Source organism: Parasteatoda tepidariorum, chromosome X1, assembly GCF_043381705.1.
Source record: "Parasteatoda tepidariorum isolate YZ-2023 chromosome X1, CAS_Ptep_4.0, whole genome shotgun sequence".
Taxonomy (NCBI): domain Eukaryota; kingdom Metazoa; phylum Arthropoda; class Arachnida; order Araneae; family Theridiidae; genus Parasteatoda; species Parasteatoda tepidariorum.
This window is the reverse complement of record NC_092214.1, coordinates 51126919-51148138: the sequence shown is the minus strand read 5'-3', so window position 1 is coordinate 51148138 and position 21220 is coordinate 51126919. Positions and strand designations below refer to the sequence as shown.

At 25.9% G+C, this 21220-nt stretch overlaps 1 protein-coding gene across 2 annotated transcripts in view; it reads left to right on the top strand.

The window, feature by feature from the left end:
- LOC107443753 (membrane cofactor protein) overlaps positions 1-21220 on the top strand; it is a 43291-nt gene that overhangs the window by 6297 nt on the left and 15774 nt on the right. Inside the window, exons 3-8 of one of the 2 annotated variants that reach the window (XM_016057714.3) lie at positions 4067-4264; positions 6265-6459; positions 9234-9407; positions 12146-12316; positions 18209-18292; positions 19422-19496. In XM_016057714.3, the coding sequence (XP_015913200.1) occupies positions 4067-4264; positions 6265-6459; positions 9234-9407; positions 12146-12316; positions 18209-18292; positions 19422-19496 (897 nt within the window). The remainder of the gene's footprint in view (positions 1-4066; positions 4265-6264; positions 6460-9233; positions 9408-12145; positions 12317-18208; positions 18293-19421; positions 19497-21220) is intronic. The other variant, XM_016057715.3, reaches the window with a different exon arrangement.

Genomic DNA, 21220 nt, shown 5'->3' with positions numbered 1-21220 from the left:
TATCGGAAAGCATTAAGTACTTTATGTTCAAGAAATTTAGCCTCAAAAAAGTGCAAAAAAATGTTGGCAAAAGCCCCAGAAAAGGAATTACCTTGTGGAATTCCAATAATTTGTTTATAAAAATCTAAACCATTAATAAGAACATTCTCAAAAAGATTAAACTTACATAAATCCAACCAATTAGACTTATCAATTTTCTCATTGAATAAATACCTATCATAAATGCCGTCACGAATCTCAATAATTTTCCCATGTGGTATACTTGTATACAAATTTTCGAAATCAAAAGTATTAAGGCTAGAAATATTATTATTATTAATATAATCCAAAACTTCAACATTACTATTTATTAACCTTTATTTATTATATTAACCTTTTATTTCCTTCGTTTCCTTTATTGAAATTTTTTATTTAATTTTTTCTCCATTTTATATAGTTTCTTTTAATGTGTTACTTAAATTATATAGATTTTTATAGTTTTATCAATAGCCATTTTGAGATTTTTGTTGTAATCAGTGAAAAGAAAATTCGAAACAGTTCACATTCAAAGCTATGAAAAATGGTCTGATAAATAAAGTAGTGATAAAGTTTATTCCTACAATCAATGTAGCTAACTAAAAAATAAACTGTTAAAATTTTAATTTGCACCCTAAATAAAAGCAATACAAATCTTAATCTACCGCTTAAATGTGCTCAAAGCATATTTAGTTTTATATCAATATTAAAATAATAATATAAAATGGAAAAGATATTTATATTTAAAAAAAATCATTAATTTATAATCAAAGCTTTTTTGTTTAGAATACTACATATTTAATGAAGTTTCTTTTTATGAATACACCTTGCTAAACCTTAAATCTGGTTGTACTGCTGATTTGATGAAGATTCATAAATTTTTTTTATCAATTATCATGTTTAGATTCCTTGCTTAAGAAAATTTGTACGTAAACAGTAAAATCAAATCATGTTTGTTTTACCAAAGATGCCACTTTTCTGCAAAATTCTGCTTTTTATGCATGATTTCTATGACTAATCAACAATTCTAAAATTGCAAAGATTTGATATGTTGAACTGGTGAACCATTCATAAATTGTAAAAAAAGTTATTGAAGTATCTTATCTATTCTGCTCAATTTGTTGTTTCAGAATTTTTATTTTTAGGATTCTTAAATAATGTTATTAAAAGAAAGAAGAAAAATAATTTTGATTATTTAAATTGTTTTATATAGGAATATTTTATTAAAGTTAGTGATTTGGGAATCACACTTTTTTACTATATTTAAAATATGAAATTAATTAATGTTGGAGATTAGTTATTTCAAAGTTTTAGATTGATCTCTTTGTTCAGTTTATTTAAATCTGATTAACAGTTTAATAATTACAGACTTTTTAAAATGGTAAACTCTTGCCCAAGTTATTTAAAAAATTCTTAATAGTATTTGATATGAATGAAATACTTTAATTAAGCATATTAAGTTTAGATTAAACAATTTTAAATCTTCGTATTGGCTTTTAGTAAGAAATGATTCTGATTGAGAGTTCAATAGACGATAACATGACATTTTGAAGCAATTCACAGAATTGTCATATAAGTTAATGTGAAAATACTGAATATGTTTACAAAAAATATATTTATTTTTTATTTTATTTATATTCTTCACACTGTTTGGTGCCCAAGGCATCCTGTTTACCTTTCCATGTGTTCCCCTTAGTCTGTGTCTTGGGATCTAGTTTTCTCTAATCTTTAAGCTTTGCTCTCATTAAATCCACTTGCATTTGTCTTTTCTAAGTCATTCTTGGTCTTCCCATTTTTCTCTTACCATAAGGAGAGAAATGTGTGTCAATTTCTTGGCATTCTTCGTACATATTCTGACCAGTTCCACCTTTTGCTGATTTCTCCTTCATATAGTAGGGTTTACTCTTTCCAATATTGTTTCATTTTTTTTATTTTTGCAGGCTTAATAATTTTGGAGTTTTTTCCGAAACAGTTATTTTGAGAAACTTCAAGTTATTGGATATCTATTTTTCTAAGGCTCCATACAATAAAATTACTCTATTGTTTTCTAGATATTTATCTTTTTTTTTCTGTATTGAAATGCTTAAAGCAGACATTAAGGATTGCTGAAATCCAATAATTTCCAGCAGATATCTCTTAGTTTAATTGTTTTCGTAACATTCTTTATCTTTCTCTGAAAGAAATTTGTTTCAGAGAAAATGTTCAGTCTGTTGGTTTCATTTGATGTGATGAAGTGCTGAGCTGCTGAGAATTTTGATTCTGTTTAACATTTAATGTTTGTCCAAAAAGCATAGCTGCCAACTCCTATACATTTTGCTGAAGCTTTCCCCATTCTCGCATCTGGAATTAAATCTTCCTCATTTAAAAGAAATATGTGTGTGCATAGTAATAAAAGTAAGGGTTTTTCAAAAACCTTGAAAAAGTCAGTTGGGATAATTGCCGAAAGAATGATAGACAAACCATGATGAATTCGCTGTGATGGAATCAATCGTGGGAAACAAATCTATTAAAAAGTTAATTGTTATTCAACTATTCCTATACACTTATTGTCATACTTGTTACTGGTTTTTGTCGTAAGTAAGAAAAAATTTCTTTATAATGAATAAAATTCTATGTTCATATTTTTGTAAATCAATATCTGATTAGGAATAACTCTTAAAATATAAATTCTTGTTTGTTTGTTTTTAAAACATACAACTTTTGGTTACATGTTTTGTTTTCAAGCTTTTGTGCATCATGATTTCTGGTTATTCCTTCGTTTATCACTTGTGTTTTTGAGTTTGCTGAAATTTCTCTTTTGTTACATGTTTATGCTTCGTAAAGTTAATGTTTGGTGTCACTAGTATAAAAATGCCAGAGTAATCTAAATTTTATTCTTATTTTTGTTATGTGTTCTTATTTTTGCTATGGATAGGCATGTACAGAAATGCAAAATTTCTATTAACCAGGACTAATGTTTAGAAGCCAGCATGCCTGTTTTTGTTGTCAAATATGATTTAAAAAAAGTTCATTTTATATGTTTAGCGCTTGCATGTTTATTGATTTATTTTTTTAAAAGAAAATAATAGTTATTGCTTGGTATTATTCAGGGTCCAACAAATTATTCAGGGTGGCCATCCACCTGGAATTATCAGGGAATTTTTTTATACTGGAAAAATCAGGGAAATTTGGATAGAAACCTTAAAAAATCAGGGATTTTTAAAGAAAAGCTGGAATTTTTTCTTTGCTTTTTCTTAATTATACTAATTTAAATTATTTACTAATTTTCTTAATTGAAATTATTTTACCAGCTGTTATACCCACTTTTAGACAAAAATTTATTGCCAAATGATTGAAATACCATCAACTTAGCAATACTTCGCTTGCATCAAAATTTGATTCATTATAACCCTGTTAAACTCCCATATTTTCTTAAAGAATAGAAAACCTTTCCAGATCACCTCATTCCCATAAGGTGACGTGGCTTGCACTCTATCCCATGAGTCAAAGATGATAAAATAATATTAAATAAATAATATTTAAATAAAATACTTTATAATATTGACACTTTTTTTGTACCCATCCTAAATTTTATAAGGGAAAAAAAGCACATTGACCTTTAAATTTTAGGATTTTTACCTGGAAAATCAGGGAAATTTGAAACCTGATTTGAGTGGCCACCCTGTTGTTGTTAAATATTTGATTTCGCAAAAAGCAAAACTAGTTTAATTTATTTACTTTGTATTTTTTTTTTAAATGCTACTATGAAAGAAGCTTTAATTATAATTCAAATTTTACTCTATGGTATTTGAATCATTTAAAAAGACTTTTTTTTTTTTAAAAAAAAAATCTCCTATTTAATATTCTGTAAAATTAAATTGCATGTAATAATGAGTTAAGTACATTCAAGCATTTTCAAGATTTAAAAATGGCTATACTATTGATCCTATTGACTTATATGAAATTTTTATCCATTTATAACTTGAAAAAAATATATAAAAGTATTTCAAAATAATTAACTTGATTCCTTTAAGTGCATATTTATATTATATAGTTCTTATCCTTTTTGTAGCTATTTGCATAGATTTGCCTTCAATAAATCATGGTCGATTATTGTTAGAAGATTTTACCGATTCAACTTTTACACTTGGTGAATCTATACAATATGAATGTGATATTGGATTTGAACCTGTCAGAAGCAATTCGATGATCACTTGTGTTGAAGAAAATGGAGTTGCTAATTGGACTGTAACTCAAAATTTATGCAAGGGTAAGTTTAAATTTTTCTAAATACATCTGAATAGTTCTTATAAAAAAAATAAGATGAGAATCTGAAAGGAAATTTTGATTATTTTACAAAAATTGCTATTTGTATAGTTGTAATAGGAATCAAGAGATATTTAACTACGGGACGTTTAGTTAACAAGGAAAAAACTAAATATGACCAATCAAGACTTGTGGAAAATTATTAGTAATTTAGAGTTAAGTAAGCTCTATAAAAAAAATTAAAAGAATGAACGAAAATAAAAAGAATAAGATTGCTCGAACATCTGGAGCGAATAAGTGATAAAAAGTGCAACCGGAGCCTGATTAAGGCAAGGGCATACGGGGCAGTTGCCCTGGGTCTCACATCAGAGGTGGGGGGTCCAAATCAAATAGAAAGTTTATTTTATGTTTAATGAACTTTTTTAAAACAAAATATCAGTGCAGTGTAAAATCCATTTTATGATAGCTTCTTCATTAATCTATCGTATCAGCACGAAAAATCTATATTTCTAGGGCAGAATTTAGCTAAATTTTCACACTTACGATGGACAAATATAGCCAAACAAAAGCCTGTATTTTTACATATCACAAAATGCAATATGTTTACAAAAGCACGGGCTTCTGATTGTCTTAATTGAGCCATCGTAATTGCAAAACTTTTGCTGAATTCTGCCCTAATGTCAGCAAGGATATGAATTTTTTGCAGCTTGATGACAAAGTTAACAATCAATTAACCCATTCTTGACTGTTCTGTACGTCTTTAATCCAATTAATTTAAAGAAAATAACAAACTTTGGCACTTCAGATGTGCTATATCCTCTTAATGATGGACATAGAATTGTTAGAAAACCAATAAAATGGGCAGAACGATATTTCGTCTGACCATTGAAGGGAGGGGGGTACTTAATAGTTATTTTAGGTTCGAGTCAATTTTCTCATATATCTGTAATGAGGTGAAAAATTTAAATACTTCCATAACGTTCAGTTCCTCATTGCTGGAGTAGTGAAGCAGGGGGGGGGGCCCAGAGAAGTTTTTGTCCTGGGCTAAGTCGGGCCCTGGGTACAACAAGAAAAATTTATAACAGATAAAGAAAAGTCACACATCTCAGAAAAAGATGGCTAGATAAGGTAGAAGGAGATTTAAAAAAGATGAAAATCAAAAATTGAAAGACAAAGATCAATGATAGGAAAAAATGGAACTATTGGTAAAAGAGTTGGAAGTCCTTCATGGACTGTCTAGCTGAGGAGTAGGTAGTAATTGAAATCTAGATAATTTTTTTATTTTTTATTGCTCCTTATTATGTTTTCTATTAAACTTGAAAACAAATAATTTTAAGTCATAAAAGATCTTAATTTTTTTTTTATTTTGAGGAAGAAATATTACTTTTAACTTGTATTTTTCTTTGCAATATTAAAAAATGTATATAAATTTTTTTTCTTTTAATGAAATATCTGAAAACTTATATTATTTTAGGTATGTTATATAATTCAAGTTTACACTGTTATCTACTTCAATTTTGATTACACTACATTTTTTCATTATTGTTTAAACTTCAGAGAGTCTCACATGTTGAAAAGTGTTTGCCAACTTGTCCCATACTTTTTTGCAAAGAAAACAGGTTTATCTAATATTATTATATAGAAAAACATGTTTAGAGAAGAAACATTCTCGAAAATTTTACCAGTACTAATAGGTTAATGAATTGTCATAGATTTTGATATATATTTTTTTTTTTCTAAATTTAGCTAAATTGTTTATATTGCTAATTTTATATCATATATTGTTAACTCAAATACTGAGGTGATGGTTTTTTGCTGTTAGTTTTAGTTGGAAATTTATCTTTTCCATAAAGACTATTGAATATTTCTTCTATATATTCTGCATGTACTTCGGCTGTTATGTTCTGTATTCTGTAAGTGTGTATTATGTTATTTTACTTGTATATATTATGTTATTTTACTTGTAGTAATTTGTGTTTAAAAAATTACATTATTTTCTTTCAGTTTCTCTTATTAGCTGTAATGATCCTGGTTATATCGAAAATTCTAATAGACTTGGACACTTATTTACATTTCCTAATAATATAACATATATTTGCAATGAAGGATATCGAATGTTAGGAACTAATGAAAAAACAATGACAAAGCTTTGTGGACCAAAAGGACAGTGGATTCCAAATAAACCTGTCACTTGTGAGGGTAAGCACAAATTATTTTTTTATTGAGATGTTTGATATTGTTAATAATGCTCTGAAGTGCATTTCATTAGTTTCATCTAAGTAGCTATTAACATCGCTATTTCGGATAACTGATTTTTCCGGTTTTCTGAATCGCTACAAAAAACAGTTTTTTTAGTGTTAAACCCAACTTAAAAAAAAATTTTGGAAATAATCTTAAAAATAAGAAAAAACGATGAGGTAAATACACTAATGATTATTTCTGAAATGATGGTAAGGTAAACAAACATCTTTCAAAAAAGAAAGAAAAATCTTATTTTTAAATTGCGGGAAAATGTATCGAATTTCGTTCCGGTTTTTTGGTTTTCCGGTTTTTTGGTTTTCCGGTTTTCTGATTTCCGGATAACGAGTTATGTACTGTATAACAAAATTTAACTGAGGTGCTGAGCAATTAGCCTTCATAAAAGATGAAGATCCTTTTGGAACACATAACCTGAAATAAAATTTTAAGAGAAAGGGGATTCTTCTGAAAAGTTATTTTTGTTAATTAAACTGCATTAATAAATATGCTCTATCAATTTCTAAAGCTTTATAACTATACAAAGATTTTCTTGTGCACTTTTTCTCTTTTACCAAATTCATAATGTGCTAATGATGACTTCCCGCAATACTTTGGCTATTTCCTTTTTCTCATTGAGTATAGTTTACCATTTTCAGTATAATAAAGGTGAATGCGTTAAGTTTGCCCAGGTGATGCCTGGAAGTGGGCAAGGTACCAAATATAGTTACCATATTTGGTGACTCATGAAATAGTTATTATAGTAACCACAATAATAATGATTACGGCATATCCATTGGCTACATTTTAAAGTTACTTATTTTATTTGACCTTGCAAGAATTTTCTTTTTTTGGTGGATACTACGAACATCATTTTTCTATCTGAAGACAAAAAAAAGATGCTCATATCAATATTGCAAATTATAGAAATTCTAGCTGTAATAATTTAGTACCTTTAGCTGTAGATTCAATAACTGTAGTCTTTTGTAGTGTTAAGAACTAGCTCCTAATTAAATGAAGAATCATTGAGAAGTAAAAAAAATATTTATTGTTTTTTTTATTATTATTATTCTTTTCTTTTTTTCTCTTTCAAAGCAGCATGAAAAAAGATACATTTCGAAGTGTAATGCCATGAAGCATGATATCACAAGGATCAACTATATTAAAAAGCATTTTGATCAAGAAATATGTCAATTTAGGCTTAGAGAAATTAATACTTCAAACATAAATAACATAACATAATCATAAACCTTGCATAACATAAATAACCTAAATGTTTCACAACGTAAAAAAAATAAATTATTCATAAGTAAAAAATAAATATTTTTGCTTGAACCAAAAATTTTTGTCTTTTAAAACAAAAATGGATAAAGGGGCTCATAAATTATTATGCATTATTAACATTCTGAAGCAAAATATTTCACTGTTTAAAATCTTATTTTCTTTTGAAGATAAGTACATTCTGTTTTGTGCTCTAACTACAGTTTGATTTTAAAAAATCAAACTATTAACTTTGTGAAAAGAAGAAAAAAAACAGCCTAATTTTTTTTTTCTTTTCAAATTTCAATTGTATTTTTATTTATTTTTTATTCAAAGTTTACTGGGCATTTTTGTGTTCTCTTTTTGCTTTTATTAAGTATTGAATAATATAGAATCTTTGCGAAATTGCTTTAAGTTATAATTTTAAATATCTGAAAATATATCTGAAAACATTCTTTCTTGTATCTGAAAAGTTTTTTTTTATATAAGAAATTGTGATCTTCAATAATTGGTTAATTAAAAAACTATTTATACCTATCCTAGAAATTTGAAATTTCAGTTTTAATCATTCTTTGACCTCTTTTAATTTTAGATAAATTTTATTATTATAGATAAGAAGATAAAAAATAAAATTTCTACCTGAGTAATAAAGTTAAAACAAGAGTTTTGGTTTTAAATTACTATGTTTGCTTACTATTTACTAAATGATATTAAATTTAAAATGAAAAATTATTTAAAATTCTTTCTTATATTTACTTATTAATTCATAGTAAAAATAAAATGTTTACTTCGTGTGTTTTTCAAAGTGTTTAAGTAAGGGGATAATAATTGCATTTCCCCATGCAATTATAATTTAAAATTGACACCAAATTTTGATTTTTAAAGTTTTTTCATAGCTGGTCATTAATTTGTACACTTTAATGTATGATCTAAATGTAACAATTATCAACATTATGTTAATTATGAGATAAATTTTTCCTAATTGTTTTAGGCAGAAGTTATTGTGTAAAAAAATCAACTAAATCTATAGTTTAGTGTATATTCAGTTATTTTTACTTTAGCTTTACATACATTTAACTTTTGTAGTTAGTTATTTCTAATTTTAAAATATATCATTGGGACAGCTTTTCCTCTTGCTATAAAAATTTATATTCATTTTTTTTATTAACCAATATTATTTATTGAATATGTGTAAATACTTATATTATTTTTTAGTGCAAAGCAAAATAAAGGAAAATAAATAAGTTTTTAATAAATTTTTAGTTAGTTATTGCAATACTATCCTAACATTATTAGATTAAAAATTACAAAAAAAGTAAGGAACTTAAAGCTTTTTAACATGTTAAAATAATTATTTAAAAAGAAATTTATAAATTCCCAGTTTTATAATCTTTTAAGGTATTGTTTTTATGAAATATTTTTTGCTTATACTGTGTTGATTTATCTTTGCAGTTTAATTTGCATTTTTATGGTTACAGCTATAGTTTGTCCTATATTGTCTGATTTGTTGAATGGAAAAGTTATTTCTACTCAGAGAAAGTTAAATTCTGTAGCAACTTATGAATGTGACAGGCACTATGTATTATCTGGAAGCAATAAGCGAATCTGCCAAGAAGATGGGACATGGACTGGAGATGCTCCTATATGCAAAGGTTTCTAAAATTTGCTTTTTTTTTTTTATGACACTAATCACTTATGTCGAAGTACCCGGCAAATTTGCATATTAATATTCAGTGATTACAAAGGAAATCGCTGATTATCACTATGCAATTTTTGGAAAATATGCATTTTCATGACCCAGGTCTTCCATATTTTGTATTCCCCATAGTTATTCTATCACCTATAGATGAAATTTGTAGTTGTAGTTCATTTTACGTCAAACTAGAACTGCACAATGGGCTATTGGGGAAACATCTATAGATGAAACAATGAATTTCAAAGTGAGAAAATTTTTTTATTTAGCTGTCAAGGCTTTTAATAAGAACTGATTATATGCTTGCATAAAGGAAAAGCAATGCCAAATTTCATATTTAGATTTGTTCTTATTTCTCCTTCTGCTATTAATAAGAAAGAAATTTGAATTTATTTATATGTTTATAAGTTTGATTATAATTTTGCTTTCGTAAATCTGTTATTGCTCAATTTTTTGCACTAGAGAATAACACGTCATAACTTATTTTTCACATCCACTTTAGGATTTATTGCGAGCAAAATCACTAACAATTATGATAGAATCTCATGATTCTGCACCACTTTTAGAAAAAAACATACCAACATGTTTCTTTTTTATATTAATTTTACATTAGTATTAAATGTGAATGTGTATTAAATGTGAATGTATCTTGAATGAGGTATTTGGTACAGTTGTTCGATGTTATATGAAAAATTATTTAATTGAAAAGATTTCATAATTTGTCGTAGAAAATTAAGTGAAAAAAACTCATTTTCAACAAGAAATATAATAAAATTTTATTGATGTATTGAAGATAATAATTTACATAACAGCTTCATAACATTTACTTTCAAGCATATAATGATGATAAATTTAATTTTTTAAATGTTTTTAGCAGGAAAAAAAACATGAGAGCTAAGATCCTTTTTGGCCAACCTCATAAAAAGTAATAATCAAAAGTTAGCGAAACAGAAAGATGCATTATTTAGCTATTTATCAAAGTAAAGCTAAACTGATAAAGTAGAGGTTAGGTGATTTTAAATTGTTTGGAGTTTATTTATGTTAAACTATGGCCTTCAACAATAATCAAAAGAATATAAATTTGTTAGAAATTAGAAAAAACTAACTGTATATTAATAAAATATTTCCTGCTAAATGTGATTACTGAGAAAAAAGTTCTGTATGAGTATTTTAGTATGAAAAGGATTGAAAGCATTAATATAAATTTAAGAATTAAATTATATTAAAAGCTAGGAAATGTGTAATACCAATTGATGATCTGACAGGAACTTAATACATATCTATTTTATACATTATTGATGGATTTTAATATTTTAAGATATATTTTCTTTGACTATATTTTCAACAGACTATATTTTCTTATCTTTCGCAGTTCACAAACGACAACCCAATTTTTGCTTATAGTGGAAATAATACCATCTGTTCAAATTTGTCAGTGGTGCTAATTATATAAAAGTAAAGCTCAATATTATTAATTTTAAGTTTTATACTTTAATTTTAATGTCAAGGATTTGATTCACACCTTGAAGTGCCTTTTAATTCCCCCAACTGTTATTTACATCCTGTTGATGTAGCTAACCAAACTGAGCTTCAGTAACTTGACAGAGCTTATGTTCCACTATGCAATGCTCTAAATGTGAAAAGATTTTGCTGTGCAATTTTATGACTGTACACTTTAAAGTGAAAAGTTAAAAAATTTACTTATAATAGGCATAATAAAGGTTCACCAAGTATTCTGTATTCCGTCTATTATACTGAATATTCAGTTAAGTTGAATATCAAGCTACTTGCAATGCTAAATATTTAAGTATTCGGCAGGTTGAATAATTTCCTTAGCTTTATTTATCAAATGATTATTTTAGATAAGAATAAACTATGATGTAATCTTATTTTTATAATAATCTATGCCCCAAACCTATATTTTTAGATTTTTTATCTTTTAATATCTAAATATGTTTAAGATGCTATAGTTTAAAAATTTTTTTATTTTTTCTGCCTAAAATATTTGGTGAATATTGCATTAAAATAATGAAAAGATATTAATGAAATGTTTTACTTCACTATTTGAAAAGGATTGGCAATTCAATATTTAATTTTCAAGTAAATATATGTAGAATACATTCTCAAATTATCAGATTTTGTATTATACTGCTTTTTTATTATACTGTATTTGTTTTCAGATTTTTTTTGTAGCTCGAAAACTATGGCTGTAAACATTTTGTTACTCATGAAACATCTTCATATTTATTTTTTATTCGGAAACCAATTACATTACTTTTATCTAGATACATCACATATTTTAAAAAAACTTTTTGACTACGAATAATATATAAAGTGTAGGGTGTGTCCATCTTGAAGGGATTTCAAAGAACTTTTTATGTACAAATTGCCATGTAAGTCCAGTAAAAAAAAATGTCTTCCCTCGAAAATTGACCATAAGGGCAAGTTTCTCTATATATTAACCCTAAGTTACTCGTGAACCCTGAAGTTAATATATTAACTTAAGGTTCATGTTACTCCCACAACATTACCCCAGACCCATTACGTTAGTCCTTTAAGTTAATATATAAAAGAACCCTATGTATTAACTTAAGATGACAGCAACGTTTATGCTCTATTAATTATTACAACTGAATAAAACTTCTTCTGAAAATTTATTTAACTTGAAAGTGATGTATTATTTTAATCCTTTTATAGAAATTACATGTTATGGTCCTGGTGCAATTCAGCATGTTCGTGTTTTACCTCAAAAATCTATCTATAAAGCAGGAGATCTTGTTATTTTCACGTGTAAATATGGCTCTCATCAAATAACATCTAAGTGCTTAGAAACTGGAGAATGGAGCACAAGACCTCCTGTGTGTCCTGGTGAGTATACTATATTCCAAAACTTTTAAGCATCTCATTGATGTACTTGTAGAACTTACATTATTGAACTAATAAAAACTAACATAATCCAGCATTAAAGCTAACTAAAATATCAAAAATCTAGACAAATTATCAAATTGCAAAACTTAAGGGTCCTTTTTTAAAAAAAAGAATTGTATAAATACAAAAATATTTGATTAGAAATATATATAAATAAATTTTAAAATAGCATATTAAGCACCTGTATTTTATCTTTGCAATCACAGTTTAATTGTAGTTGATTATATTTCCAACAATGTATGCTGCTTTTGACGAATATACCAGAATAGCAAAAGAGTATGCATTTTTCTTTCTCCTTTGATATGCCTCTAATTACTTTGCTCAAATTATGCATGTTACGAAACTGCTCAGAACTATATAAACTTATTATTAAAGGATCTTTTTCTGTACCTTAATAGATGCAGCAAAAGAATTTGACCCACTTTGTTATAAGATGTTTTTATCTCTTCTAACTTTTTTATTATAACGAATCAACTGAATAACTATGGTAAATTTAAAAACTAGTAGTGTTCAAACCATAACATACTATCATAAGTCAGATGCATAAACATGATTTGTATGTGTGAATGACAGAAGAAAATAAAACTACACATAGAGTTCCTTAAATAACTGGTTTCAAATTTAAATTTTTTACATTTATTAGTTCTTAGAGATTTACGAAAATGTTTTTATAAAAATTAAATTTATAATACATTTGCTATAATTTGTATATATTTGTAAAATTTTGCATAAAGTTTATATTTTTGCTATGATTATATGATATATACATTCAGCTCTTAATATTACACCTTACACTGCTTGGAAATACAGTCACTACATAAATTTATTAACAAAATTTGTGAAATAGAAATGTAAGTAACTAGATATGTTTCTTAGTTCCTCTTAAGGTGTTTTAATCAAGCTTAACTTGCTACTCCAAACTGCTTATGGTTCAAAAAGTAGCAGTTAGTATTGTAAAATGATGTTTCAAATTGAAAAAAAATGCTAATTCGTTGAATCGTTTAAAAACAAGGAAGAAAGAAAACCTAATTTTTAAAAAAGAAATAAACAAATCAGATAATTTTTTCCTTCCTCTAAAAAATATGAGTTTTCTCAGAAGCAATTTATCCATTTTCAGAATAGTTTTTTCAGAGAAAATCCTACTTTAATTTTTTTTAATAAATTTAGTTGTCAATTACTGTTCAAATATATAATGTTTCTGATGTAGATATAGACTTAAGTTTTAGGTAATTTTTCATGAAATTTATGTTTTCTTACTTGCACAGTATAATTCAAAATTTTGAACACAATGTATATATATAATTCTCAAATAATGAAATTTAATGCAACGTTGAAATTTAATGCAACTTTTTATTAATATATGCTCTTATTTCTTTAACTTCTATTACATTTTCCTTAAAATTTTTAATTTAAGTAATTTCTGAAAATGATAGAATAAATAAAACAAAATATTAAAAAAAATCGGTTTTTGTTTTCACAGGCTCTTCGAGGCTCTATAAAGAGAACAGATCTTGTTTTGCATTTTTAAAATCTATTAATTTTTTGCAATTCCAATTTATAGGTAAAATATAACAGATTTTATAAATGATGCACAAGTGCTAAATTTTTCTTCTTCTAAATATTAAAATTTTGCATACTATATGAATCGTCTAATAACAGGTTAATGATATTGGTTTATTAGAAATGAATTAATAATGTTTGAGAGTTTATTGATTTATCAGAAAAATTTCTTACCTTAGTAATTTTATTAGTATTACATTTTTTCATGAATCAAAAATTTATTTTTTTTAAAAATCTGCTGGATCCAACTCAGCCAACCTTGAATAAAAAACCTAGGGAGTCGTTAGTTAGCATCTTGTTATGATATTCCTGGTTTCCTGAAAAGAAATATTTTCCCTGATATTCCTGATTTTTAATATGTGTCCAAAGCATCCCATTCTCTAAGATTGCAAATGTGATTTTTTAGAAAATAGTTTTGAAAAATCGAAAAATTTGGACTTTTGATCTATCTTTTTATTTAAATTTTTAATCTTTGTAGAAATTGCAAAATTAAATTATTCCTATTTTCAGACTGTCTACTAATTAATTATATACATGGTTTAGACATGTATCCTGACCTTTAGGATTAATTGTTTAAACTAGAGATGGAATGTAGCTTCAGCCACCTCACCAAATCTTTGGCGTGGCCGTATAATGAACTTTGATTCGGCCTATAACAATTTATTTTTGAATAATGTTTTTACAATTATTATTATATAGAGTACTGTCTTAAAAATATTACAGAATTGTGCTTTATAATAAAACTTAATTGAAAATTATAATTTTTAAGCTTGTGGCTTGTGTTTTTAAGCTATTATTGAGCCCTTGCAACCAGAAACCATTGAATAATTAATAATACATTCTATTTTATTTGAAAGTTGGTAAGAAATAGTTATCTTACATTATATTGAGTTAATGTGGGAACAACCAAAGTTGTTTTAAAATAAAATCTCTTCTTATAATACCAAAAATATTCTTTAAACATTTCTAGCTTGGAGACTTGTGAAAACAATAGTGTCATTATTTTTTATTATTTGCTAGAGCAGATGTGCGAGTAATTGGCACTTTTAAGGAGTATTGGCACCTATTAAACCGATTTCAACCTGTTTGGCCAATTTCATAGTCATTGATCGATATTAATAACAGTAACCCATGATTATAAAACATGCAAAGGATTATTAAAAAAAGTAAATGAATAAAAAGCTGAATTTTGATATTTTTTTTTACGAACCAAAACATAAGAAGAGCACATTACTTGCATATCCGCCTTAGATCTAAATTCTGAATTTTTATTCTAGATAATTGAAGTCAAAATTTATTCTAAGTTACTGCTATATAATAAAATGCTTTCTAGGTTAATAATTGACAAACTATAAAATGTTTTTCTCTCTCTCTCTCTCTTTATATATATATATATATATATANTATATATATTCATTTCACATGATAGATTAATTAACCTCACTGCATTTGATAATACATTTGGAATATGTTGTGTGAAATTAAGAATTTTTTAAGACAATATGAAGGTAAATGATATTGTGTACATTTATTGTGTGTTCAATGTTAAAGCTCAATTGAATTCAAGGGTCATACATTTATTATTTAAGCAACTACTTTAACAAATTTTGTTGGGTGGACTTTTCTAGTTTCATAATTATTGATTAGTCTGTTTCATGTGATATTAATCAATTCCAGTCAACAATGCAGTAATCATTTCATAGAATTTTAAATTTTGACTTGAGTGCTGATCCACTAACATTCCTTGTGTAAAGAAATGTTGCTTTCCTATTCACTGTGTTTTTATTTCAATGTTATTGAAACATACATTAAAATTATTATTAATTTGGATAAGGAAGTCTTATTCTTAATCACTAAGTTAGATTACATTTTGGTATAGGGAAATCATAATTATTTTTTTTATGCAACAGTATTATAATTTTCTATACATTGATTTAAAACTATTATGAGTTGTTCAGTATAAATAAAATTATCCTGGAAATTGTTATAACTTTGTGTTCTAAAATTTGCTTTTATTACACTTAGATAAAGCAGATTATACTTTTTTTTTTTAGTTTGCTTTCTTAAAAAAAGTAGTCTGGTGCATGTATATTTATTGTTCCAAAAAATGTCCTGATTTTGTCCCTTATTGTTTTGAAAAAATTACCTTTTATTTTGTTTATTTTTTTGACCTCTTCTGGAGCTAATATCCATTTAATGATAAACCGAAATTTTATAAGCCAATAGTAATAATTTTTGGAGTTTCCTGTTTAGAATAATGAAAGCAAATCTGACTTTTCTTAGCCTTAGAAATATTAATTAAGTGAGCACTTAAACTTTTTCATCCTTAATTTCTTTGAAGTAAAGGAGAGTTTGTACCTTTGGATCTGGGCAATTTCTAAAAAAGCAGTAGCAATTTTTATAAAGTTTCTTGTCTTAGAAATATATGCTTCTGAGGCTTGGACAATGACGAAACAGGAGGAAAATTGTATCGCAACATTTGAGAGAAAGATTTTGCAGAGTATACTTGGTGGTGTAAATGAAAACAATAACTAGAGAAAAAGATTTAACTTTGATCTGTACAAGATTTATAAGCAACCTGATATTATTAAATACATAGAAATAAATAGAATGAATTGGATGGCCCACATGATTCGAATGAGTGATGACAATACAATAAAAAAGATACTGCTTTTTGGACCCACTGGAACAAGAAAGCCGGAGTTGAGATGGGCTGACTCTGTGGAGTCTGATTTTCTCTCAATTAATGAAAAGAATTGGAGATCAAAGGTGAATCACTAGTCGTCATGAAGAAATCTTCAGAAGAAGGCATTGGCTCACATTGAACTGTCTGGCCAACTAAGATGATGGTGTCTTGTAAATATTTTTTTATTATTTATTTATTGAATATGAAAAACTATTCGGATGAGTTTTATTTGGCTGAAGAAGAAAAGATTCTTAAATTTTTTGGGTATTAGAAAATCATGATAATTTAATTAATTAGATGGACTACAATTTTGATTTCATTTTAAACATATGGTGTGAAACATCAAAGTATTTTTTTCCTTGGGGCTTGTCTCGATGTAAATCATATGCTTAATTTTTATTTCTTTTTTGCTATTAGGGAATTAGTTCTAGTCTTTTGCAGTCTTTTAAATGCAGGAAATGTAAAGTTCTATAAACAGATTTAAGTTTATATGTGTTATTGCAGTTTTTTGATCATTTAGTTTAATTAAAATATTATGAATTTGGAAACAATGAATTTGTTCTATTTAATTAAAGTTTTACCCCTATATTTTTAAAAAAAGCAGCTAGTTTCTGTGTTTTTTAAAAAAATAAAACTCGTTAGTTAAAATAACTTTTAATAAAGTCTTTAATTAAGTTTTTAATTTGTTTAAAGCAGTATGAGAAATTCTACCCCCAAAAAAGTAATGTAATGTGAAATAGGTAACATGGCTTTTGGAGAATGTGATATTAATATCTATTACAATAAGTATATAGAATAGAATATCGATGCAATGTTATTCTCTTACATACTCCTGTTAGCTTCTTTTAGTGCAATTCTGCATTGACTTTTCTTTGTTTTTGAATTTGATTTAAACTGAGTGCTTATATTTTTTATGTAATTCATCTGCAATATGTTTTTTTTTTAAATTTATTGTCTTACAAAAATAAAATGTTGGTTTATTGTCATGAAATTGGTTCATGAATTAAACTCTTTCATATTGTATTTTCATTATAATTCATCAATTAAAAAATAATTTTTTGGGAATAACATCAATTTCTTTATGTGGATCAAATTGACTCCTAATAGTGTTTTTAGCAAATCCAAAAACTATCAGTTCTAGCGTTAATTTTCATTTTTACGTAAACACTCATTTTTATTTTAAAAATCGTGAATGATATCTGAATTCGCATTAGGGCTTTTTTAAATTAGCAGGATATTTTCTGATACCGAAATTCTATTAAAAATTAGCAAAGAAAAGTAATTCATTATATCACTGCTTAAAAAACATTCTTACAAACTTAACTGAAGATTCTTTTCAAAAAGAAAAAATTTAATCATCATGAAATTAAATTATGATTTTTATTATTGTGAGATTCAGGAAATGAAATAATTTTTTAACTTCATTATTGACTAGTTCCCATAAATCAACTATGATCAGTGAGTTAGATGATGAGAAAGGTAAATTTATGCTATTAACTGCAGAGACTAACCAACATGTTTTATACAAATATCTTTTGTTGACTATTACACTTATCTAAAGCTATTTCCCGATTGGTTTTTATCAGGTCCTTCCACAACTTTTACTTCATTATTGACCAGTTCTCGTGAATCAACTACAATCAGTGATATTGATGATGAACGTATGAAGGGTAAATGAATGCTGTTAACTTCAAAAACTAACCAACCTGTTGTTTCACTCAAATGTCTTTTGTTGGTTATTTTATTTATATTTTCCGAAAATTTCAGTTAACATTTCTTCTATTTCTTTTTTAAAAAAATTCTCGTACTTCCAGATTTCTACTAACTACTTTTATTTACACTTAACTTGTAGAATTTATTGTTTTTTTTTTATAGTTTTAATGATAGCTGTTTTCAGTGTCTTATCTTAATTTATTTTGCATAAGTCACCCAACCATGTTTAATGACCCTGGTAGGAATACCTTGTTGATTTGACCCAAATTAGTTATCATAAACAGCATTTGAGTTCAATTTGTTTTGCTGAATCCTTTCCTACAATATTAAAAAAAAAGTGAATGGGTTAACTTTCATTGTACTATAATCAAAGTTCTCTTTTTGCTGTGTAGTTGCTTGATAGCCCACTAGATTCTGAAAGATTACTTACAAAATATTAAAATTTTTAGTGTAATATTATTTTTAATTTTCAACAATGAACTACTAGTAATTTTTCAACTAGTGAATTCAAGAATATACCAATAAATAAATTTACTAATTATAAAATACTTATAACATAATTGCTACTCATTACTTTGTGTCTCATTGAAAGTAAACATTAGATATAGACTATTCCATTTTCTCATACAACTTTTATTTTACAAATTTAAGTATCTGTTCACTAAACTTTGAATTTATTGTAATTTCAAATAATGCACATCCATGATCAACCATGTGGTCTGTTTAAATAAAACTTTAAATGAAATGATAAGGTTGGCTGTCAGAGTATGACTAAACCTTTCATTTTCTTCCATCAACTTTCTCATACCTTTAATATGTATGTTCTTATATCCTATATTATAAGATGAAAAAAAAAATTTTTTTTTTTTTGAAAAATAAATATTTCAAAGAAGTAACCTAATTTAGTAGAACAATTGATACCAAAAAAAATTAGCGTAGTAAAGGTGAAACATTTATTACAATAAAAGTCTGCTGCTTTTCATGTAAAAATGACCTGCAACCTATTTTTATAAGCTACAGCGAATTGAGACATAAATGTTAATATAATTTTATTTCTTTTAACATATATTTTTCAATTGTTTTCAGGTCCTCCCAAAACAGATACTTCACTTCTGATAACTACATTAAAACCTGATATTGATGAAGTTCTTGAAAAGAAAGGTAAAATATTATTAACAAGATATAATTTTGTACTTTTGTAATGCATTCTTTAAGAGGTTGACTGCCTGATTTAACTTTTGTTTCTCCATGCAAATATTTTCTTAAAATATTTATTTGGAATATAAAGAAAGATAAAGATTTTTAAAGTTTTTTTTGTTAAAGACATTTTTTTTAAAAATTCACACTAAATAATAGTATTAATATTTCCGCATTTCTTTATAAAAAAGTTATGTTATCAAAGCTGGAAAATCCATTGTATTAAAAAATGCAACATTTTCTGTTTAATTTCTTGTTTTTTTTACTACTTGTTTTATCTGCGTTATTGTCATTATTTTATTTCAATAATGTATAATCATGCTCATCTTTGCTATAGATGTCAAGAGAAACTCAATAAATGAGTTAAAACTTTTATAATTGTTAAGTTGTAAGTTAAAGAAAATTTTTTTATTTAAGTGAGTTCTTAAGATTTCATTATGAAGATCTGTATTATATAACATTGTGATTCTTCCGCGGATTTCCGCTTTTTTTCTTCTGATTTTTCCATTTTTTCCTCTAATTTTACGCAGAAATTTTTTTTGCACTATTTAGAATATTTTATGAATTTAATTTTCCTCAGAGCAAAAGTATTGAAATCCTCATTCCTCCCTCTTAAGTTTATTAAAAAATGATTTCCTTGGGATAATACCAGGGTTTATTGATTTAAATCGGCTTGATTTAAATCAAATGATTTTTTTTTTAAAAATCATCGATTTAAATCAACTAATTTTTTTTAATGTATATATTGATTTTAAAAATTATAAAACAGTGTTTTAAATTATTGATACTTTTATTATTTTCTTTTCTTAGTTTTAAAATTTATTTTAAATAAATTGCTGCATTAATTAATTTTAGTTAATGAAGTTACTTTCTTTCTTGGTGTGTGTTAAATTACAACACATTTGAAATTACATTTTTAAAAATCTTTTGATTCTTGAGATTGAAAGTACAGATTAGAGTAAATATTTAATGCTGTTGTAATATAGACTTGATAGCTGTAGAAAGTAATTAATGAACATGAATTTTTTTCAAAAAATAATGCTAATAATGTTATTTAAAATTGTACCTTATGAATGAAAAAGCGTGGAATTAAAATCTTCATTATATTTTATTGGTGGAAAAAGTATATTTCTGAAGTTTGAGGTTATATTAGAAAGAAATTACCCTAATATGCCCCCCCCCAAAAAAACTGATGAATTTAGAAATTTTTTTCCTGATATAGTGTCATTCTTCCCTTAATAAGTCTATTTGAAGCAGTAGGGTTTATTAACTAGTATTTTTTCTTTTTCTTNCCCCCCCCCCCCCAAAAAAAAACTGATGAATTTAGAAATTTTTTTCCTGAGTGTCATTCTTCCCTTTCAAACTCATTCAAAGTTTATTTGAAGCAGTAGGATTATTAACTGGTATGTTTTTCTCATAATATGTTTACAGTATCTTTGACATTATCTGATTTTCTATAAAGAAATTTTGTGAAGAAAAAAATTCCAATGAGTACATAGATTTTTAAGATTTTTTTTTTTTAGCTAACTTATCTATTTTAATATAGAATTAAAAATTAATATTTTAATATAAAAATATATAGATTAAATATTTATTTATTTTTTGATGAATGACTGCATTTATAAACACAGTCTGTAACATTTATTTTGTCACTTTAAAAATCAAGAGAAAAAAAAGGAAAACACAAT